Genomic DNA, 23,566 nt, shown 5'->3' with positions numbered 1-23,566 from the left:
TCACAAAAGCACAAAAGGTCCTTTACTGAAATGGTTACCTCCTATAATACCTCCTGTTGTTTTTTTTTTTTTTTATAATACAGTTTGCCTCCAAGACAGTGTATTGGCCTTCTGGAGACATGGCATGCAGGGAAGAAGTTTCAAGACCAATGAGGTGAGATTCATACTCCGCATTTGTAAGACATCTGTACTGACATCAGTATAGATTTCAGTATATAAATTAAGTCAAATGTAATTGAAGTTTTAAGTAATAGCAGAACATAACTGCTTAACACGTTAGTTTAAAAATAATTACAGTAACTTAACCTTCTGATTTTCAGGAGCCTGTACAATACGGTCACATATTAACATTGAAATTGAAAAGTATTTTCTACCTGGGATGTTTTATTTTGGGTCAAACTTTTTATTCAGCTCCTTAAAGTTGAGCTTTTCGCGCATCACCAGCTGCTCGTATCACCTCCCCGCTTGCCTTTATAGTCTGGTCAGGGCGTGTGTTGTGTGGGGTATTTTGCTGGTTGCTGCAAAGCAAATTGCCCATCTGGGATAATAAGGTTTTAATCTATCTAAGATTGTACGCTGGATATGGATATATTAAAGTACCCCCTGCAGATATTAGGCACCATAAGGAATGTTTGAGTGATGGTTTAATACTTGTTTTAGTCTGCCTTTTATATTGAATCCATTAGTGAAGATGAAGATGAGATCTCAATCAGGACATCAGTATTTTATAGTGCCATCTACATTTTCATCTACTAAAAAAAACATGCCATTCTCTCTTCTGCTCTCATTCATCAGATCACTCAGGAGATCTCAGACAGCACACGCATCTTCAGACTACTGGGATCAGACAGGTAAGAAACTCATACACACTTCCTTCTCGCTTCATACCCGTCACACACACATGCACGCACACTTGCTGTTAACGCCAAATTTGATGTTTTACCACTAAAGACACGCTGACTGTAGAGATCCCGAGACCAAGGAAAGAGGCCCCAGTCTGACCAGGTACACTCACCGCTCGCTGGCCACAGGCGGCCTAAAACTTCTGCCTCTTTCTGTCGGGACTCTCAAGGCCTGCTCGATGCCAGACTTTGATCAGGAAAATTCAGACTGAGAAAATGACCCAGCACTTCTTCAAGATCATTAAATCAAGAGAGAATAGATACCAGAATGATCTGATCCTCCATGCTCACACTGAACTGAACTGAAGAGAAGTTGTGGCCATCAAACTCTTCATGTTCTTTCAGTTTGGTGTAACCTGCACAAAATACCAAAATATCCCTACTTTTATAGGGGCTGGATCATTTTGGTGTCTGTTTTGTCATTACTGAGAAGCTGAGTATCTTTAAGTTGCAGTGTGTGATCCTTTGGGTTGCTCTGAAAGAGTACTAATGGCTTTCTCACCTTTTACTCAGGGTAAAGAGAGTACTCTTAGCTTCAGAGCGAGTCATGTTTCTCTACTGCCTTTTTCCAAATAACAGGGTTTTTAACAAGCTTGGACCGTATCCCATCTGGTTTGGCTGGCTGTTTGCACATTTCTACAAGAAATCCTGGTTCTTTACTGTCTTGATTCTTTATTTTAGTCAGGGTTGTATTTCTTCTTTTTTGGTCAGAAAGCTAATAACATGCTGAAAATCGGGCCGGGCTGTCCTTTTGTCTGGGAAAGGGTGAAGATAAAGACTGATTATTGTTTTGTTACATTGAAACTAAACTGGATTTTGTGTGTGTCCCTGTGTTTCTTTTTTTTTTACACCCCCTCCCCCCTCCATACACGTTTGTGTTGCAGGGTGGTGGTGCTGGAAAGCAGGCCTACGGACAACCCCACAGCCCACAGCAACCTCTACATCCTGGCAGGCCATGAAAACAGCTACTGAGACACGCACACTAACAGACGTGCGCATAAACACACTCTGTAGACACCCCATCATTAGTGCAGAAAAGGGAGTATGCGACACTCATCCCAACCCCACTTTTATTCCACCCAGCCTTCACCTTCTCGCCTGGCCCAACTGGCGGTGTTTCTGGGAGATGTTCATCACTGCACACGTGGAATCCCAGTTGCAGTGATTTTATAATGCACTGCAGTGTTACGTGTATCAGTTAAGCATGTGTGGTGTTAGAGCAGAGGGTTGCAGACCCGTTTCTGACAGGGTTTTAAAACTGCTGGTCTGAGGCTAGTTTAGGTCGATAGCCAGCTGAATCTCTGGCTACTTCCCTTTACCCTGCATCGATCACACTGGGAACAGCATCTAGCACGGAAATTTGACTCCAACACTACTTCTACTACTACTTCTACATATGCTACTACCACTACTGCTACTGCTTTTTGCGCTAAAGCTTCACAGAAGGGCAGTCTTGCACAGAAAATCTGCCCTTCTCCTTCATTACTCTCCTTCCTTTTTCCTTTCTTCTCCCTTTTTAAAAAAAAAAAACAAAAACAAAAAAAACGACACCTTTATTTATTTTGGCATGACACGCTTTTAACAACCAGAATAACTTTCCTCTTTTATTTGTTGTCGTTAAGAAATAAATGAGAAAACCGACTAAAAAGCTTTGCCACTTTTGCTAGCATCAAATTCCAGTACTCGCCACCACACAAGTGCTTAATTGACCTCTATTTAATTGTTGTAAATACAAGCGTAGTATTATTTTTGACAGAAACAAACACTAAAATGGTCGTGTAGATAGGTGTGTGTGTATAGTTGGTCTGTACAACGGTGGAGACGAAACGAGAGACAAACAGGAGTATCGGGACAGTAAAGTCACTTTCTGGTTCCTTGATCATGTGACTAGAATCATGAAGTAAGCACCCCCACAGTCTCCCCAGGCGGGCAGCTTCAGTATGATATTACTCTTGTAGGGGTGTGGAGCTCAGGATCAAACTGAGCGAGCACAGGAAGCAACACTGATCGGTCATCTTTCATCCTGCATGCGTTGCAGTCATAACGTCCTGCTTGTTAGCATCATGCGACTGTCATCGGGGTGGAGGAAATTATCACTTCTGCTCCGTTTAATTTTGTTTCTTAATTTGTTTTTTAGTCAGAAATCTTTGTTCATTCTTTAACGATACATATTTTGTTTTCCATTTTTATTGAACCACTGGTGTTAAAAATTTGCACAAAGATGTATTTCATAAACAAATGTGATTTCATTATAATATATGACCTTGTGTGTATGCACAGTGTGTATGTGTATGTGTGTGTGTGTGTGTGCACGTGTGTGCGTAGACATAGAATATGCACATATAGGTGTGTTACGTACAGATCTGGCTCTTTAACAAGTGACAAGTTTCTGGCCACATGAAGAAATCAGCTGATAAGAAAATCAAAGAGAAAAGCTCAATTTATACAGAAATAAAGTCGTTTGGGCAGAAATAATGTGTTTTACAAAGTAAAATGCAGAGCTGAATCATTTGCCGCCAGCCTGTGTTCCACAATTTTCCACCCACTGGCAACCATTGGGTCACCAGGGGAAGATTTGTGTCCTCTAACCAGTTGGTTAGTGGTTGCTAGGTGAAACTGGTCACAAAGAAGTACAGTGCTTATTAAATTTATTAGATCGCCACCCAGCATTGATATTTACCAATATCACTTTTTATATATCTGTAGTGGTTAATCCACCAGTGTGCCGGCTCAAGCTTGGGTATAAAAATGCGAATTTAGTCATTTTTAGTTTTAAACAAGTTTCTGACAGATTTCTAAAATATTTGTGGGTTTTTTTTGTTTGTTTGTTTTGATTTTATGACAAGTGATCTAATAAATTTGTTAAGCACTGAATATGGTGCTGCACCAAAACCCTCCTTGCGATTGCCACAGTCACCCATAATTTGCATGGAAGGTGCCAACTTGTCTGCTAGCTACTCACTGCGTCTTCCATGCAAAATACAGACGGCTGCAGCAGCTTCCAAGCAACCAAAAGCAATCGCAATGTGATCTGTGACTTTTTTAAAGGCCTATATCTGTATACGCGATCACACTACATGCATGTAGATGCACACTGTGTGGATTCTAGGAGAGTCTGCATGTGGCAGTACACTACCATTTTTTTTTTTTTTGTTTGTTTGGTTTTTTTTTGCAAGCTGTGACACTAGAGGTTCCTTCTAAGGACTTTGACACCAGTGTAGCTGAACTTAACTGAGATACCATGTATAATGCTGAGAGATTTGCCTTTGAAGCGGTTCACTTTCCTGAAGTTTATTTCTTAATTTTCTTCTTCTATGTTCAGGCTAAAATAAGCCAAATTTGTTCTAAAAGCAGCTGAGATTAGTAACTGAGAAATTCAATATATTGATAAAAATAAATAAGAACAACTCTTGTTGGAGCAGTAAGTGACATTAAAAATTGAAAAGGGCCACAAATTCTGCTTCAGCTGCCACCTTGTGGTTTATAATGCATCTCTGTCCCCATCAGCAGGCACTGAAAGATAAAGATTTCTGTTTAATAAAGCAGGGACAGCATCTGCTACAGTATTCTTTTAAATATTCACAGGAATTTTTTCCACTTGTCCCAGGTCTAGGCTCTTACAGAGATGACCATAAAAGGGAAATCTTGCCAAATTTGGGGGCCAACAGTTGAAAGTTTCACCACGGCTGCTTACTGCCACATGTGAACAGTGAAACTGGATTTCCTTCTATTATTTAAAAAGTCAGTAAAATCAAAATCACAACCTTTTTTACTTTACCAACATCACAGCGTGCCCCTTCTCCAAACATGTGGTGATAAGAATCACACTAATGCCCACACACACTATTCATAATGTTTTTATCTGACATTTGTGGATGAACTGATCCTCTCGCTATGTTTCAGTTCTCTGTAAAGCAACTACAGTCAAATGTAGAAAGGTTGAATTCAGTGTGACAACAGAAAGGCTCTCCCCTTTCAGCAAACAATAATATGCATTGATTTTACTATGAATTGCCTGCAGAGTGCGTTAGTGCCCCAGGTGATTGATTTTAGCCATTAATGAATGCATGCGCTTCCTGCCAACACCCATTATTACAGACTGGGAGTCATTTCAGAGCTGCAGCCAAGTCCTTTATTAAGTTATTTAAGCCACAATTTGTCACTTATTGTCAAAAAGATTAAGCCAAACTAATCATATTTTACCTTTTAAGTTATTAATTCAATTTGATTGATTTTTCATCACTCGAGTGGTTGAAACACCAGTGTCATCATCAACCCCGCATGACCAGCCTCTTAGTGAAGGGGAATAAATCAAGCATTCCTTTGCATTAAGTTCATGTCAAACAAATATATTTCAAAGAACATATATCCTTTTTTTTTTTTTTTTTTTTTTTTTTTTGTAATGCTAAAATATGTTGTTGAAACTTCTTCTGGCCATATTTAGGTAATCTACCTCGTGGTATGTAGATTCAAAAAGACAGCAAAAACAATGTCTGATACTAAAGACAGCCGTGTGTTGAAACATGTTCTCTAAACTTGCTCTTAACTGTCTGTTTTCTCAGTTGATGTGTGTAAATGAACAGTGCGAGGTTCTCTCAGAATATCCATCTCAAATCATTTTTAATTATCAGAGCTTAACGGGTCTTAATATCCGTTTAGCTGCACACCTGACTTTGCATATAATGTTTCCATGTGGCTGAAAAATATATATATACATATTCTTGCAGCTCTGACCACCTCTGCCTATTTTTTCCTCTTAAAACATTTATGTTTGGGAAAGCTGTCAATTAAGCATAATAACAAAGTTCATGTGGGATTGAATGATGCTCTGTTTCCTTCTTTCTGCCATCATGCACACAAGCGTAATTTATCATCTCTAGAGCAGGTGCCAACATGACCTTCCTTTGTGGGTTTTACTGAGATGTTAAAAGTCTGTGTTTTATAGCCTCGGCTGGGCCCGGATCAAATCACATGTAGTCGCAGCGCAATTTAATGTGCTTGGAGTTGGAGATTCTTTTCTCCCACAAAAGCGGATACTAAACTGGCATTCGGGTGGTTTTCCCTGGGTGTGCCTGGTGCTCCCAGCAAATTAATACAAGTCGTTACGAGTTATTTGTGAAAGCCGTTTGATCCGGGTCTCCTCCCGATCGTCAACGAATGCGTCACCTCTGTTCTGTCGCTATTTCATCACCTTTGTCTTCTGTTTTCATATTGCGATGCATATGTCATGTAATGTGTGTATATAGTGTAAAATAAAATGGGTTTGTTTTACATACTGTATAATTGCCTATATTTTGTTTCAAAAGTGTAACAGATTTATGAGATGACAGGTTAACACCATTAAAAAGAAGGAAGTAAGCCATTTGGGTTTTGGTGTGGTCATTTGTGATGAGCAGCAGAGGTCTTTTTCCACTGATGACTGTTTAACACATCACATGGAAGGAGAGGAGAGGCTAACAGTTAATTATGGCTGTGTGGCATGTAACAACTTTGGAATGATATTGCTCTATTTTTAGATTGTTTTAATCTTTCAATAATTAAGAGATTGGGGGAAATTAATCGGGTGAGCCACAAAACACAGAGTGGACCTTTATTCAAAATGATGACATTTCTTCTCTCTTCACAAAGCAATTCATAGAAATAATCATCACAATGACAAATATGTAAAGTCTTTATGCAAAATGTTTAATCACATGCAAACATACACAAATTATACCTGCTTTATAGTCGTTCTCCTGAGTATATGCAGTAATACAATTCTGGCTATTGCTAAGAAAGAAAGCTAAACTGGAGTGAAACTCTTTAAATTTTTAGGTTTAAAGATCTAAAAGAGTGCAATAAAACGTTTTGATCAGAGTGGAAAGAAAAATATGTTGTGAAAGAAAATGGAGTGGGTTTTTTCTTTCAGTGTGGGGCTACATTTGTCTCACATTCAAATATTGTTTTTAACTGTGGAGTCAGTTAATTTAGGTTGACTCAAAGTTTATTTTACTGCCTGTCTTTTTTGTCAATCAGTCAATCTTCATATAACTTCACATAACACAGAATATTAGCAAAACAACTCAGTGATATTTACTGTACAGTCACATCAGCTTTCCTTCAGTGTGAAGACACAGGGAAGGTTTTTGTCATTGAAATATAAATCACATTTTTACTTGGGAAAGTTGCTCATACCTGTACAGCCTTTATACAGCATCTGTAAGACCCCCCCAAAAAGCCTCTATTTTCACTTATTAGTATATATGTATTATTATTACTTTACAGCATATTTGTTCATGTGTAACAGTGTGTGTTTGCAGAGTGGTGCTCATACAGCTGTGCCACGGTTCATCTCCAATTGGACCAGTTTGGGATTTTTCCCTGGTGTCTCATATTCACCATTGTTTAGATTTTCTGGAGTTTTCTCGCCTCCTTTCTCCTTCTTCTCATCACCGGTCCTGTTGGAAAGAAAGAGAAGGGTTTAAATAGTATACTTCAATACCCAGTGGTATTATTATTATTGCATATAAAATTGTAGGCACTCTCCATAAACTCGATTTGTGGCTTTCCTGACACATCAGATGTTCTTTTTTTCAATTTTGCCCTCTTTTTACTATCTTCCAGGTGCAGTGCCAACCCACCCATGTGTATATTTCCATGCTGCTACATTATCTTTCTTACTTTTTCTTGAAGAGTTTCTTGAACGAGCTCCTAAAGCCTCCTTTTTCTTTGCGACTCCTCTCGCTGAACGGGGTGTGGTTACTGTCCTCTGTCCCACTCCTCCACTTGGACTCATCGCCCCATGACTGGATTCCGGAGTCCTGAAGTGGCTGAAAACATTATTTCAGTATTTGATGAGGAAATTAAGAAATCAAACTTCATATACAGTAAGGCTTCATGGTTTTATTGTTAATGTGTAGCTGAGATCAAAATGTTGAGTTTGACACAAAGTTTTCCATGATAATAGTTCACATCTTTGCTGAAACCCACTATGTTGAGCAACCCATGAAGATCAGGGCTCTGCTTGTCACTGTCCACTCTGTTCCCCAAGGGGCTCTGGACCTTACGGGAGGGGGTAGAACTTCCTTTGCTGCCCTTACTGTTCTGCCGCTCCAGTTTGGCATGGCTGCCCAATCCCACCCTTTGGAGGTGGTCTGAGAGAGGTCCACTGTCCAGACTACTCACTGTGTTCTCCATCTGCAGCCCATTCAGTGACTAAACAGCAGAGAAGGCATATGTTCTTATTTCTTTTTTTCTTGAATATTTCTATCTACGTGCATCTGGTTGCAAATAAGCTCACCTTACTCTTACGTTGGCTGGCCTGTAGGGGGCGATGCTGATTGCGACGCATCAGAATTGCTTCGTCTGGAGACACACAACCCCGGCTGGGTAGTTTGGTATAACCATTCCGTTGGCCTCCTCCATTGCCAAAGACATCACGGGCAGTCGACACATTTGTTGCTATTCTGTGATGTGATGCCGGGGGAGCTTTGGGGCACTTCACAAAGGCAATGTCAATGGAAGAATCAGAAGAGGCAGAAGAACAGCGGTCCAACATAGATGTATCATGAAGGGAGGCGCCATCTTCTTCATAGAGGTTCTCCAGCCCTGGGGGATCTGGAGGAAGGAGGAACTCTCCGAGAGCATCGGCCAGAGCAGAGCCCGGCTGAACTTGACGGAATTCTGCAGGTCTGGGGGGCAGATGATGCTGGCACGACATGGACCTCTCAGGCGGCTCACTTTCTGGGATACTGCCAAGACCTGAAAGCAAAAAAACTGGCCATGATTTCTTTCATTCCAAGTGTGTGTATAATCAAACAGAAACCAAAGGAAGTTAATCTTTTTTGAATAACCAAAATCATCCATTGACCTGTCGGTTTGTGGTTCCGTGAGTCCAGATCAGCGCTGAAGAAGGGGAGGTGGGAGGGCCACTCTGCGTCATAGCTGTGAGTTTCAGGGTCTTGGTCTCGTTCCCAATCCTGGAACTGGTGCGACTGAATCTGCTCCAGGAGACACTGCTTTCTGCGCTTCACCTGGTTGGCATGTTCCCTGTGGTGAAGAAACTGTTCAAAAACTTTGTTTCCAGCAGCAGCTGAGAGCTTTTTACAGCAAAACAAACAAAAACTGAAAAGAATGAATGGAATGGGAGGAAAACACCAGGGGTTATTGGCATGTAAGGAATTGCTATTATACATATATTTTCTAAGAGAATACGCCATATCAATTACATAAAATGCCTGGTAAATGGATGGATCATAAAGCTGCTGGTAGACTGCACAGTAAATACTCACAGCATTGCACTGCTGCAGGGGTACGGTGAGCCGGCGTTGCTGGCTTGAATCCCACTTTCTACTGTCTTTAACAGATGTTTCATAGTAGACCTGCAGGGGTGCACCACACAGTGAACATTCAGCTTCTTCACACTGAATATGTTTTCTTTAATCTGCGAAAGATAAGCATCAATGCTGATTTTTTTTTTTTTTTTTTTTTTTTGCAGTGTAGTAATCCTGACCTCTTCACCTCCTTGCGGTTGAGCAGCAGAAGCTCCTGATTGTGCTGGAGAAGGTGGTGGTACTGTGTAGTAAAAGCCCTGAACTGCTGTATGCACACCAGCAGCAGATAGTAGTCTGGATGCTCTGCATCTGTCTGCCTAAGCAGTCCCTACACACATAAACAGACAAAATATAAACATTCATATAGCAAGTGTAGTCTGCAGTCATAATATCACTGAGATGTTAATTGTCAGTTTATTTCTGTTTATGCAAAAAAGGTGATCACTAATCTCAAGAGTTTTTCTAATTTTTCAAGTTTGTGCATTGTGGGATATGAACATACTGTAAGAATCATTTTGGCTGTAGTGTTGATCTAACCTGTAGAAGTAGCAGGTACTCAGGGATCCTCTGAACTGGCTGAAGCAGCAGAGTGTAGAGGGAGGGTTTGGATTCATCACCTGTTATGTCATTCTGACAGCAGCACCACACAGTCCAGCGCAATGCAGCACGTATGGATAAATCAGGATAAAAGGAAAGCCCAGGTTAGCACAGCATGTATAAGCACTGTGACTTTAGTCATTCATCTAAAGCAGGGGTGGGCAAAATTTTTGGCTCTGGGGCCAAGTTGACTCTTTTGAAATTTGACAGATGGGCCGGGCCAGCACCAGATGCATACATATCAAACATAAACATAAACATAAAATAGGCATTACAGCGTTGATACTTAGATTTACTTTTAGTGGGAACAGTGTTGTTTTAGCCAGTGCATCGAAGTCTGGTGTTAGTTTTGTTGTAGCAATTCTCAGAATACTCGACATCAGTCATAATTATGATATGATTTGATTTGAGCAATTCTGTACCAATCTTCGGCGGGCCGGATTAAAAAGACCAACGGGCCGGGTGTGGTCCATGGGCCGTAGTTTGCCCACCCCTGATCTAAAGCTATCATATACAAACAGGGCTTGAAATTAAACTTCAGATTTGACAGGGCTTCTGGATACTTAAATTATCATCACTCAAGCATTTTTGAGAATATATGAGAATTAAATAAGCTGAAATAACAGATATGTTGGAATTCATCTGTGATATTAGTCGCAATACGTTTTAAGTTTTAGGTTTGTTTTTAGAAACATGATTTTCTTTTTCATCCTGTCCTGTCTGCATTACATTTTGTAGTGATACACATGATCTTTGCCTTTAAATTTAATATCAAAACCTGTCATATTTTACAATTTGTGTTACCTCCACAAAGGCGGAAGACTTCGTGGAGCTGGAGGTCAGCATGGCGACAACCGACAGACAGTCTGGGAGCTCCTTAAGGTAGGACACATAAAAGTCCAAGAAATCACTCTGGAGGGAGATGGAGAGATACACACTGTTTGAGTTTGCATGCTTTTTATACACAATGGAGCTCTTCTGCATTTCTGTCCAACTCCATTCAGTATAGCAAACCCTTCCAGTGCTGCCAAATCTGTACAGACAACACAGGCATGGGAAACCAGCGTGGACTGGGGAAGAAACTACACTTAAGCCAGATGATCTAAGCATTCTCGAGGCCTAACAAATTTCTTTGGGCTGGGGAGGCAAAGAAGATGCAAGGAAGCCTCAGAGAAGAAAACCACTATGTACCATGATCTGGTCCAACAGTGTGGGGACAGAGGATGGCAGAAGTGGTTGTTCTCAGTTGAGGTCCAATGTCATTTGAGTAGTCAACTCATTGTCAAGTTCAAGAAACCAGTTTGAGATGACTTTGGCTTTATGACATGGCACGCTGTACTGCTGGAACCAGCCATCATAAAATGGGCACACTGTGGTCATAAGGAGATGAACATGATCAGCAATAATACTCGGGTATGCTGCAGTGTTTAAACAATGCTCAGTTGGTACTAAGGGACTCAGAGTGTGCCAAGAACATATCCACCACACCATTACACCACCACCACTAGCCTGAAATGTTGATAAAAGGCAGGATGGATCCATGCTTTCATTTCTCACACTACCATCCAAACATTGCAGCTGAGAGCAAGACTCAACAGACCAGGCAACTCTTTTTTTAGAAGGGGTGGGGGTGGGGGGGTGTATCTGTAGCATTCACTACCTGTTTGTTTGAAAGATGTTAAGAATTCAGAGGCTTTCACTTTAATTACCAGTAGATGGTGCTCACAGCAAAAAGAACCATAGCCACCTTTGTGCAGTTGTCTTTATGCGGTGTAATTCTGTGTTTACCTCTTTGCAGGTAAGCCTCATGAATACATCTCCCATGATGCCTTGCCACTGGCATTTCAGCACACGTTCTTGAAGAATATGAAGGAGCTCAAGGTGTTGCTGGATGAGAAACCTCAGAGAGCTGGGAAATGGACTAAAGATGGAAAAACAGGCAATAAAGAGTGCAGAGATCACTTATAAAGAATATTCGGCTTACCCTATAAACATAGGTGACATAGATTTAATGTTCTTACATAAATTGTCAATTACTGTACCTTTTCGTGCAACCGAATTTTGACAGCAAGGTAAGCAAATTAAAACATATGCAGTTATTCACAAACACTATTTGACCTAGTTCAGTGATTGCAGCATTTCATTGGCGCTTTTAGTCATTGGGAACACGTGTGCTGAAGCTAAGCAGTGATTGCATTAACAAGCTGTGTGGAGTCTTTTTAACAGTGTCTTCTCTGGTGTTTGCAATGTGCTTTTATTTGATTTATTTATTTCCTGTTCACCCATCACGGTAAGCTCTCAAATTAAATCAGGAGCCACTCTTGGAATATATTCTGGTGAGTGCTGATCCGTGTGTGTGTGTGAGTCTGTGTGTGTGTGTGTGTGTGTGTGTGTGTGTGTGTGTGTGTGTCAGGTAGGGCTGGTGATATCTGGGCCATTCTTCTTTACTGTTTTAAATTTAGGGGGGTTTGTTCTTGAATTATCAGTCTGAACCCAGCTGTCTTTGGGTGTTGGCAGGCTTACCGTTTGTCTTTGGAGGTGAGAGCTTCTGATCCGTTGAAGGAGATGTTTGCCTTCAGAAGCAGGGACAGGTGGGACACGTAAACTCGCTCAGACTCCAGCAGCTCCAAGGCTGCTCTCTGTCTCTTATCTGCACACACACACACAATACTAATTTTAACTTTAAGCTCATAGAATACTCTGATTTACTCTCAAACCACAAAAGCTGGATATCTACTAGGGAACTGTAGTGGGGTAAGGCTATTGGCTGGTCTTCAGTACCTGTGTGTTATACTTTTTAAGATGTGCACCTATTTTATATCCTGCCATCAAACATCAGGCAAAAGCAATTAGCAGGTTTGCATTCAACTCCAAATATTAGACTTAAAACTGGTTTTAAGCGCCTTTTTATATAAAATCCCATTTTACAGTTTTGCTTATATGTTGAATTTTGCTCAGATTAAAAATAATACTGCAAACCCTGGGAACCTTCTGTCTTATTTCTATCTGGAGGTACTAAAATCCACTTACCTCCATCTCTGAGCCTCACTGACTACCATGTTATATACAGTTTAAGATGTAAAAAGACAGCTAGTGGTTTTACAGAGTTATACCCTGGATCCTCACCTCTAGGATCACACTGATAACAAAATGCCAAGAACAACATATGTGTTATAGTGGGCTTATGCTGAGAGGCGCATTGTGAGACCTTTGGGCAGCTGCTTTCATGCTCCCACTCTTTATACTTAACTAAGTTAGTTGGCTGCAGGGTTATAGCTTTATGCATAGATACACATTTAGTGCCACTAACTGCAGTAGTATTATCAGCAGCAGCAGCAGCAGCTGTATTCCTTACTGATTTCAGTCTGACTGTTGGGGGTCGCTGGACAAGATCTCTGCTGCTCTTGCTCAGAGGTGGAGGCTGCAACACACCAACACTAGTGTGAGCAAATTTTTCACTTACACTCCCCTTACACTCTTAGCGTGGTCAATGTTGAAACACACAGACTCACTCTGTGTTGACGTGGTGCTCCTCTGTGGTGACCCGCTGCTCGGCAGGTTGGAAAAAAAGTGCTGAATAACACTGAGTTCTGGTTGGCTGGGCACACGAATGTGTTCATCACCTGGTGCTGTCAGCACATCAGCTTTGGAGTTCTTTCTGCTGTTGAAGCAAAAGTTACTTATCAAAGTTCAACTTTTTGGATCCAAATCAGGGAGTAGAGAAGGGTGATCTGTGAGTGAGGGTTAGATCATAAAAAAAAAGTAATATTTATTTATATCTTTATATCTATTTATATCCTTATTCAGTATGTTGCAGCCCTACCTGTGTGGAACTGAGATGAAATCTTTGTTTTCTGACTGTAGCAGTTCTATCCTCTTCTGAACCTCTCTCTGTCTGCTGGAAATGTCCCTGATGTGGAACAACGCCACACTCAGCTCCTCCTGCAAGATTAAAAGATGCCATTAGTTTTACTGCTTTGGATTGATAAAATCTCTGTGTTGAAATGGGAAATACGAGGGTCAGATTTTGTTTGCTCTGGGATTCAAATCTAGAAGAGAGAATTCTTGTTCTTGGGCAACTAAAGAGAAATAACAGATGCATATACATTAAAACTATTAGCAACATGGTCCACATAGAAGATGTACATGCCTGTTGAAAAGCACTGAGTGTCTGAAAGAGTTGCCTTCCTGCCTAATTAAATTAATTTATATGCTAGCAGAGTCCCAGTCAGATGTTCTAAATTATGTTACAGAGACCTCTCCACCTCACCAAGAGTAGATTGTGTACATGTATGTGTGTGTGGTTTTTTTTTCTGTCTAGCATCTCCAGCACCTTAAATGTGTTGAGTGTATTCTTGAGGCCCATTATCTTATCGTCCACATCGGTCTGATGGGCCTGAAGCTTGTCTTCCAAACCGTGGTCCATCTGACGCCGCTCGCACAGCTCAGTCAGTGCCGCCTGGAGCCCCTCGCGCAGCTCAGCCACCAGGCCCCACAGCTGCATCACAAGGAGCAGTTTAACATGTTTTCACCAGTGTGTTCAAGGGTGTGTTGAATTAAAATAGGACAAAGAAATTCAATTTTCAAATTTACAAGTTCTAAAAATGAAAGGACGCTTAGTATTCGTGGTGGTACTCGGAGTTCTTTGTGCCCTTCTTGACTCGCCTCTTGATTTTGGCTCCATTCTTAGTTTTCTCATGCATAGCTGATTGAATTTACTTCACGGGCATAAGTGAATCATCTCATGGGAACATTACATGGGTTTAGCAGCTCTCTCTTGCCCTATCTTTCTATCGCTTTCTCTCTCTTTTTCTCTTGGTCATGTGAAAGGCATCAAGCAGGAAACTCAATAGAGCATCTGTCCCGTTTGCCTTCTGCTCTTATTCCTCTCTGATAGTTGACTATGCATCTATACACCTGGAGGCTCCAGCTCTAAGGAGTCACTACAGTGTGCTTCATAGACCCATCAACTGCAGTGCATATCTCTCATTATTTACTCATATCAGTAGCCTTTGCTAATATTAAATTTAGTTCCTTTGAATAGACAAATAGCGTGATTTCAATTAAGTTTATGATGACATGAAGTGCTGAAGTGAACTCAATTTGAAAAATGAAAATTTACATCTTAATGGTTTTGTGAGTGTGTTACCAAAAACTCAGAGCTTAAGGGCCAAAAGTTGCTAATTTACTTCATATCAAGTGAATCCTGTACTATAAAAACACATCTTGCACAAGGATTTGAAAAGCATCTTCACTTGACCAGTGGTCAACTGCTCGTCTTGCAGATTTTCTGTGAGTGAATATGAGATTTTGTTCAACTGTCAGTAGCTTAAGAGCACTCTATGTTTGCTCAAAGAAGCCAACATGAAACTTTTAAAATGTAAAAAAGTAACCACAAAATTTCTGCTTTTTATAGAACCATTTAGGCCCTTCTTCTGATAGAAACACTTGACTGACATGAGAGAATTTAAGTCATAATCATATTTAATGAGCTTGTTCTGAGTTTAGCTTATACGTTTTAGTTCACCCATTACGAGGAATCAACCAAATTGAAGTATGAGGTCTGACATGATTATAAGTTCTTCATTACCTGGGAAATCCCCTGGCTTTCTTCTTCCACATTCTCTTCTGTATCTAGGGAGAAAAAAAAATGAAAAGTGGAGTTTGGTGTCCTCAAGGGCAACTGTTACATTTTATGAAAATGTTGAATATTTTATGAATCCATTGACTGTTCGTTAAGCAAGCAGTGATAAGTCATTAAAGAGGTTGTCATAAGAATGTGAGTTAACTATTTAACTTTTCTTTCTCAAAACCTTATCAAATCATGTAAGATTATATTTAATGAATTTGTACTTGCTAAGAGGGAGCTGAGCGTAAAAGCGAAGCTGTCGATTTACTGGTCGATCTACGTTCCTGCCCTCACCTATGGTCACGAGCTTTAGGTAGTGACTGAAAGAATGAGATCGCGAATACAAGCAGCAAAAATGAGCTTCCTCCGAAGGCTGGCCTCTCTCTTAGAGATAGGGTGAGGAGTGCGACCATTCGGGAGGGGCTCAGAACCACTTCTCCTCCACATTGAGAGGAACCAGTTGAGGTGGCTCGGGCATCTGACTAGGATGCCTCCTGGGCGCCTCTTGGGTGAGGTGTTCCGGGCATGTCCCACCTGGAGGAGGCCCCGGGGTAGACCCAGGACATGCTGGAGAGATTAAATCTCCCAGATGGCTTGGGAACACCTTGGGGTCCCTTTGGATGAGCTGGTGGAGGTGGCTGGGGAGAGGGAAGCCTGGGCTTCTCTGCTTAGGCTGCTGCCCCTGTGACCTGGCCCCGGATAAGCGGAAGAGGATGGATGGATGGATGGATGCACTTGCTACATGTAGTATCATCAATAGTTAGCATTGCTCACAGATTATTTACTGTACTTAGGCATACAAGTATAAAGTACCATAGAAAAATAGGTTTGGATCATGCATCTCAGTCCAGTATTGGAATAAAAAAAAAAAATTATAATTATAATAATTATATGATATTCTGTAAGATAACAAACCTTATTATGTTTATAAGAACAGTCTCTCCTCATATTTTCCGACTCTGGAAAGTCCAGTTAGTTTCCCTGTAAATTCACCTCTTGAACTTGGATCATAAAATTCTGTGTAACTGTTAATTGCAACTTTACTACCAGTGTCAATCTTAGCTACCTACAGTATGTCAATCAACAGTATTCACTCTCATTGGTTGTCACTTCAGTTGCTTGCCTGGAAGTTGAAAAAGGTTTATCATGGGTCCTGCCTACTTTGCATCCCCAGTGTTATTTCACCTGTAGGCGACTGAAGTTGCATAATGTCATTCAGTTTCTATGGTGTCTGATAACCACATCGCTGTCAATCATTTCCAGTGTGGACGCAGCTTCAGACTGAATGCATGTTTGTTTGTATTTCTATGTCTGCATTTAATGTGTTAAAAGTTTACAGCATGGTTCACAGCAAATATTTTTGAGTTAAAATAGCAGTATGCCCATGGACTTCAACCACTGTGAAAGTGCTACATATGCACATTTGTCCAAACCCACACAAGAATAATTTTTATGCCCTTTTCCTGTCTTTTTTTTTTTTTTTTACAGGTACTTCAGGTAGTGTGTTTATTTATTTTTATTCTTGAAAACAATGATGCATTATGTTAAAGAAATATAAGCTAAAGTTAAAAATTTGTTAAAAATAGTTAAAGGTCAAAAAATACTTTAATGTAAAACCATTTTGTACTGTAAGATGGTGCAGTGAGTGAATGTAAGCATTCTTTAACCAGGTAAGATATTACAAATTTCTCTTTGCGAACAAAATTCTTTCATTTGGCAGCCAGCAAACGGCAAAGCCTCTTGAGGAAATGATGGAAAAAAGAAAGTTAAAAATTAAAAGAAGAGCAGCACACATCACCCACTGGTAAAACGCTGCCCCTAGTGGTGAATGTTTTAGTTACACTTTGCAAAGGGTAATTACAAAAGGCACCTTGAAAGTAACCCTTTGAGTAAACTTTTCTAAATGTTAACTCCAACTTACTGCAAGGTGTCTGGTAATGAAATCAAAAACTAATTTCTACAGATCTCACAGCCACTGCAGAATGTTGTTCATGTTTCCAAAAAGACTGAATGGTTCCAGAAAAGTGCAACATAATCAAATTCAGATTTGTCATGGATATTTTTCTTTTAAATGCCATGCATGTGGGGACAGTTAACTGGCTGTATAAAATCACAATGCTTCTGTCTGCGGTGGAAATGTCACAGGTCGAGGCTACTGTCAGAACCGCACAGGGTCATCTGAAATCCGTGCTTAACATATATTATCATGCATAAGTGATGAGGAGCACAGGCACAACATCAGTAACGCTTCTCATCTGTGAAAGAGCAAAAGAAGGAATACACAGCGTCCAACAATGAAGACTTTCTGTCAAATTCCCTCTGGCAGTTTGAGTTTGTGCTTTTGGCTTCCGTTGTTTTAGGCCAGAAAAGTTGACGTCAACATGTTACAACATCTGTCCCAGAACCCAATAGTTCTCAAAAATATTAAAAAATTAAAAAAATATTTAAATGATTGCTGTTAGGAAATCAAAATGGTTTTGTTCTGTAATTGGAGTTTTAATAGGAAAGCACATGACATTTTTTATGTTGTTTCTGCACTTCATGGTGTGACGTTCATGACACACTGTGTGTTTGTTTTTTGGTTTGCTGTAATACTGCATAGTGTGTTTAGTTCTTTTCAAACACGCTGGCTTTGCTCCTCAAACCTAAATCACAGACTGAGGTCAGCCGATAACTAACAATCAGGACAGAAATGCAAAAATACGCCTGGCGTAGTTTAGTGTTGATGTGAAACAGCAAACCTTTTTCACAACAGACATTCTGATCTGTGAAAACAGGAATCAAACAGGAGTAATTGGCAACATTAAAATCATCCGCGTCCCATTTAGATAAGCCAATTCCAAGGTTCTTGACCCTGCTTAAATTAAATGAGTGATCATTTATAATGTTTTTGTACTTGTGGTTTTCCCATTGTGATGGGTCAAAATGTGTGTGTCAGAAAAAAATATATTAGCAGTCAGATTTCTTAAAAAAAAGTAGATGTACTGTTAAAATTAATAAATAAAACATCCCTACTTAGTACCCTTCTTAAATAATACAGTGAACCCTCGTTATAACGTGCTTCACCTCTCGCGGCCTCACTGTTTCACGGATTTTTTTAGTGCCGTTTTTTATGCTTTTTTTTTTTTAACAGTGTACGAACGCACATAGTGTTCTGCGTCCTGATTGGCTGTCAGTCAATCTCCTCCGTCCCTCGTCTCTGTCCAGCACAGAATGTGTTCGGCTTGAAAACAGGTTTTTATCTTTGGTTTCCTTCTATAGTACTGTATAATAATTGTAAAAAATAAAGCTGACGACTTTGCGGATTTCGCCTATGGCAGTTATTTTTGGAACGTAACCCCCGCGATAAACGAGGGTTCACTGTAATCAAAATATGAGGAACCTTTTACAAAAATATTTGTGAATGTTATGTGATTATTGGCATTAGCCCCCAAATTTTGTCCACACTGGGCCCTCTTTTCTAAGGCATGCTTTGCAACAGTGTTGCTGCTCTTTGGTTTTATCCCTACATCATTTTTAAGGTCTTTGAAGATGCAGATGTCACAAAAAAGGCCAAGTAGCTTCATTTTTCCTGTTTCTGCCCTGTCTTATTTAAAAAAATAATAATATGTATGAAAAGGCAATATGAAAAGGCTATGTTAGATTTTGAGAAGCTGTAATTAGCACTTTCTAGGCAAAGACTAAACACTCAGTTAATGAAAGTAATTATTATTAATAGTTGCAAAGATTTGATTGAAAATTTGTCCTCAGACGTTTTTGACTTTGGTTTTACCTTCTGACTTCTCCTCTGACTTCTCCTCCGTCTTCTCCTCTGCTTTTGTTTTTTCATTCTCCATGTTCAGATAATCCCGGTCAGTCTGGTCCAGTGCAGTTCACAGCTGTCCACTTCTGAAGTCCTTTTCCAGCTCTGAATGACTTCACTCTGCTTCTCTGCCTCTCTCTCTTCTGAACAACTCTATCTCTTGCTGTGATCACTCACTTTCTCTTTTCCAAAGCATGTGAGTCCTATGATTTTGCTTCTGTACAAAAAGCTCCTTGTCTTCAGAGAGTGGAAGGATGGAGGGGAAAGATCAGGAGGAGAGAGAGAGACATTTGTTCATCATACAGTCACATACTGTAGCCAACTCATTAGATTTAAGGAGGCGTGACTGGTTGTTAATGAGGATGGTTTACACAGCTGCACTGGACATGCCAGTTGTTGTAGTCTCCTGCAATAGATGGTGTCACACTAGGCCAGTTCTAATAAAGTGTCTGCATGTTTGTAGCAGTGATAGAAAGAATGTGCTGATCGTTATGTATGCGTGTTACTAGGGCATGTGAGTGTTATGATTTTGCATCATGTTCCTTTTTTTCCCCCCACTCCTTTACCAGAACATTTAGTCTAACTTGTGGATAAAAACCATGTTTAAACCTGCAAGCAGTGATTTTTTTCTTTAGTTTTTTTTGTTTTTGTTTTTGGCCACTTGGGAGCAGGGCAAAAGCTTTAAACATAAAATACTTTATTCACTTGCTTTTTAGCTCTGTTTTGGTCTCAACCAACCCATGAAGAATTTTTGGCTTTCAAAACAGTAAAGTTACAGGCCGCAAATATTTAAAAAAAAAAAAAAAATTTTAAGGCAAAATTGGAAACTGTATATTAAAATGGACTGGCTTTTTGATTTCACATTTTAAATTCTCTGCATCTGGCTGCTGCCATATTGTTTTGTTTTGGGTTTTTTTAGCTGAGCTCTTATTTAGCTGAGAGGGTAATATTATCAACTAATGCTAGCACACTTTGTTTTCCAACCTGCATCCATGAACTGTATACAAGCAAGGCACGCACACCTGCTAATTAATAATGCTAAACTAAAAATTAACCATCAAGCCATATTATTTGTCAGATTATTCTAGTAAATGCTTGCAAAAGTGCCAGCACCACAAACACAGTTAAAATGTTCCCTTCAGTGGCTGGAATTAGCATATGTGAGCCCTTTCTGACACCCAACAATCAAAGGACTCACACCCTTAACTGTGAGTGCTAAAAAGTGAGTTATAAAGTGAGCTGTAAACATGCTTTCTTGATGCTGTGAAGTCTAAGGGCACTCGCTTCTGGAGCCAGCCTCTAGTGGCCACTCAAGGAACTGCAGTTTATGGCAATTATCCATTGGCTTCATTCTTTATCTCATTTTTTTTTTTAGCAGCGATTTAGGTGTTGTTGCTGCTTGGTTAAGATCCACTGTAACATTCCCAATAGAATTCAGGAAAACCTTTGAATGATTATTCCCTAATAACTGGGAACACCACTCACCTCAAACCCCAAAACATGTTGATAACAGCAGTTTTAAGCTGCATGTGCTCACCTTGGATTTATAGCAGTTGTATTTGAGTGGTTGAGTTTCACATACACAGAAAACTTTCAAACCAACTTAGTCCATTTCTTCACTGTACTTCCACATGTTTGGCATGGTCCATGGTCCAAATCTGATTTCCAAAATCAGATTTAAAATCAAAATCCAGAAAAATGATAAATTGTTGACATAAAATAATTTATTGGGCAAAACTGTAACCTCATCAACAACTGTTTAACCTCAAAGTACAACATCTGTCCACGTCACAATTAGCGTCACAGCTTCTTGCCACGTGGCTGACACAAGCCCATGTTTGTTTCTGTCAATGTTGTTACATCACTGTATTGTAAGTCTGTCTTCATGACTGTCTGTCTTTTGTCACGTAGACAATATGGGTCTCTTAGTTTTCTCTGTCCCCCACTGTGTCAGAAACAACAAAGCCTGGAGACAAACAGCTCAGCTGCTCCTCATTTCAACAACAAACCTGTGTTTGAAGGTTACATCCTTCCCACACATCATCTGATTCTGTGGTTACACATGAGCACGTGGCCGGAGAATGTAATGTTCATTCCTCGCTGTACAGAAACAAAACAGAACTTGTTTTATTCACCAATAATTGAGTTCGGAGAAAATGGCATTTTGATGATTTGCTAATTGGAGCCAGAAATCAATTTTTTCCCCCAAGTGTCACAAAACAAAAGTTCTAAGTTCAAGTGTTACAAATCTCCTGTTTTCATTTTGAAATGGTTGTAAATCTAGCGTGTCTCCTCTGTGTAATGTGAATTCATTCAGTTAAACATACAGAAGGTCACGTGATATAGTAATCTGTGAAACGTGCTGTTTCATATTTGGGTTATTATAGGTCAAAGTAGGATACAGTGCATTTTTATGGTCTCATGCAATCTTTGACCTTTTTTTTTTTAAACTTAGGCTTCCTGTGATGACAACTCTGAGTCATCATCTTCAGATCTTCAGAAAAAGGCTACTTGGTATCCATGTGAAGACATGATGTCCTCTGACTGTCTCATTTGTTGTGCACGGAAACTACTTCTCTGACCTTTTCACATCTATGTGCTTTGCATTAGTTTTTCTAGCACGGGGCTTGTAGCACAAAACCCGGGAAACCTTCGTGATGCAGTAATAATAAGAAAGCTGTTGTGTCCAGTGTCTGACTCTAATAAAATCAGAGACCAGGCCAATGAGCAGCACGATGGAAGATAGGACAAAACTCTTTAGTTGTGATAGCTGACAAACAAGGTTAGATTATCATCTGGGCAAAGGGGGCAACTGCTGCCAAACCTCGCAATAGCTGTGATTGTTGGTTTCTGTGATATGTGTATGCAGCCCTGTTTAAACAGAAAGTGTGCCCTTTTTCAATTCTAAGGTTTTTATGTATCAAGACAATAAAAAGTCGTGTGGTCCTCACCAGGTTTTAACATTACATATTATAATCTATTGTTATGTATTTAACAAAATCTAAGCCAAAATGCAGACAAAGTGTCTGCACCCTGTGATTCAATAGCTTGTAGAACCACATTTAGAAGCAATATCTCGAAGTAACTGTTTTCTGTATGACTATCAGTCTCTCCCATCGCTGTGGAGGAATTTTGGCCCAATCTTCTTTACAATGTTGCTTCATTTCATTGAGGTTTCTACACATTGTTCTCTTAAGGATGGCACCACAGCATTTTCAACTGGGTTCAGGTCTGGACTTTGACTGGGCCTTTTCTTTTTCAGCCACTTTGTTGCAGATTTCTACTGTTCCATGACCCATTTTCAGCCAAGCTTTAGCTGTCAGACAGATGGCCAGGTTCAGTGGCTGCAAAAACAAGCCCAAATCTTCACCCCTCCTCCATCGTGCTTCATAGCTGGTATGAGTTGTTTGTGCTGATATGCTGTGCTTGGTTTTCTCCATATGTGGCACTAGTGCATTATGGACAAACATTTTCGCTTTGGTCTCATCTGTCAAAAGGACACTGTTCCAGAAGTCTTGTAGTTTCTCTGAGCATTGCGCGGTCTGACCTTGGGGTGAATTTGCTGGGACACCCACTCCTGGGAAGACTGGTAATTGTCATGAATGCTTTCCACTTGTGAACTATCTTTCTCACTCTAGAATAACAAAGTGCTTAGAAATGGTTTTAAAATCCTTCACAAGTTCAAGGGTAGCAACAGTTACTTCTTTAAGATCATTGCTGATGTCTTTTCTCCTTGGCAATGTATTAACATTAACCCTTTCATGCATGAATTACGAGAACCTTAGTCAAGATTTTTTTTTTCTGAATGTTTTTATTCCTCTTTAGGCAAGGAAGTAAATGCAATTAAATTTTGTTTATGAACCTATTTTTCATGGAGTTACAAATATGCCCACTCAGCTGGACACCATGCATTTGACTTTTCAACCAGAGAAATGTGTATTTAACACACCAATAACAGAAAATGATATTGCATCCTCAGATCAACTATCACTACTGTTAATATTCACTGATCCTGATTCTGTTAATTACATTCAAATAACAAATAAAAATTTTAAAAAAGCATCTCCTGCCATCCAGGTTATAGCAAAATGTTTTAAATGAAGTCCTTGAAAAAAGAAAAAAGTTTTATTTCTGGTTTGGGCTTTCCTTACTGAAGTATCATATGAAGTGTATCAGCATAAACCACCGTGTGTGCAAATGTAAAAGCATTGCTATACCTAGATACGTTGTTTGAATTAAAAAATATGTATAATATTACTGTTGCTTATTACAAAAATATCTAATCTACTAAGTAATGAAGTAGACTAAGTAAATATGAAAAAAA

General features: G+C 39.8%; 2 protein-coding genes across 12 annotated transcripts in view; one reads left to right on the top strand and one right to left on the bottom strand.

Moving 5' to 3' along the window:
- Nucleotides 1-9,397, top strand: part of LOC115792868 (mitogen-activated protein kinase kinase kinase kinase 3-like) — a 46,642-nt gene extending 37,245 nt beyond the window's left edge. For 5 of the 10 annotated variants that reach the window (XM_030747447.1, XM_030747451.1, XM_030747450.1 and 2 more), the window contains 3 exons: nt 84-154; nt 796-851; nt 952-1,697. In XM_030747447.1, the coding sequence (XP_030603307.1) occupies nt 84-154; nt 796-851; nt 952-1,114 (290 nt within the window). In that variant the 3' untranslated portion in view covers nt 1,115-1,697. Of the gene's footprint in view, nt 1-83; nt 155-795; nt 852-951; nt 1,698-1,786; nt 6,261-9,378 lie in introns of those variants that run through there. The other 5 variants (XM_030747454.1, XM_030747448.1, XM_030747449.1 and 2 more) reach the window with 4 other exon arrangements.
- On the bottom strand, nt 6,567-19,369 carry arhgef33 (Rho guanine nucleotide exchange factor (GEF) 33). Of its 2 annotated transcripts, none has more exons than XM_030747455.1 (17): nt 19,213-19,369; nt 15,402-15,445; nt 14,145-14,309; nt 13,635-13,753; nt 13,324-13,472; nt 13,167-13,232; nt 12,335-12,461; nt 11,600-11,732; nt 10,616-10,723; nt 9,752-9,844; nt 9,394-9,542; nt 9,173-9,262; nt 8,752-8,930; nt 8,182-8,642; nt 7,872-8,096; nt 7,563-7,711; nt 6,567-7,339 (listed from the first exon to the last, which is right to left on the bottom strand). In XM_030747455.1, exons 1-17 carry the CDS (start codon nt 19,274-19,276, stop codon nt 7,210-7,212), a joined length of 2,451 nt encoding a protein of 816 aa, XP_030603315.1. In that variant the 5' UTR covers nt 19,277-19,369; the 3' UTR covers nt 6,567-7,209. The 2 variants fall into 2 exon arrangements, with proteins under 2 accessions (XP_030603315.1, XP_030603316.1); XM_030747456.1 differs by having other exon boundaries at nt 15,402-15,447; nt 19,227-19,368.
- Nucleotides 19,370-23,566: the final 4,197 nt, after the last annotated feature.

Source organism: Archocentrus centrarchus, chromosome 15 (genome assembly GCF_007364275.1).
Source record: "Archocentrus centrarchus isolate MPI-CPG fArcCen1 chromosome 15, fArcCen1, whole genome shotgun sequence".
In the NCBI taxonomy this organism is placed as follows: domain Eukaryota; kingdom Metazoa; phylum Chordata; class Actinopteri; order Cichliformes; family Cichlidae; genus Archocentrus; species Archocentrus centrarchus.
The sequence above is the reverse complement of the archived record's forward strand: the minus strand, read 5'-3'. Positions and strand labels throughout refer to the sequence as shown.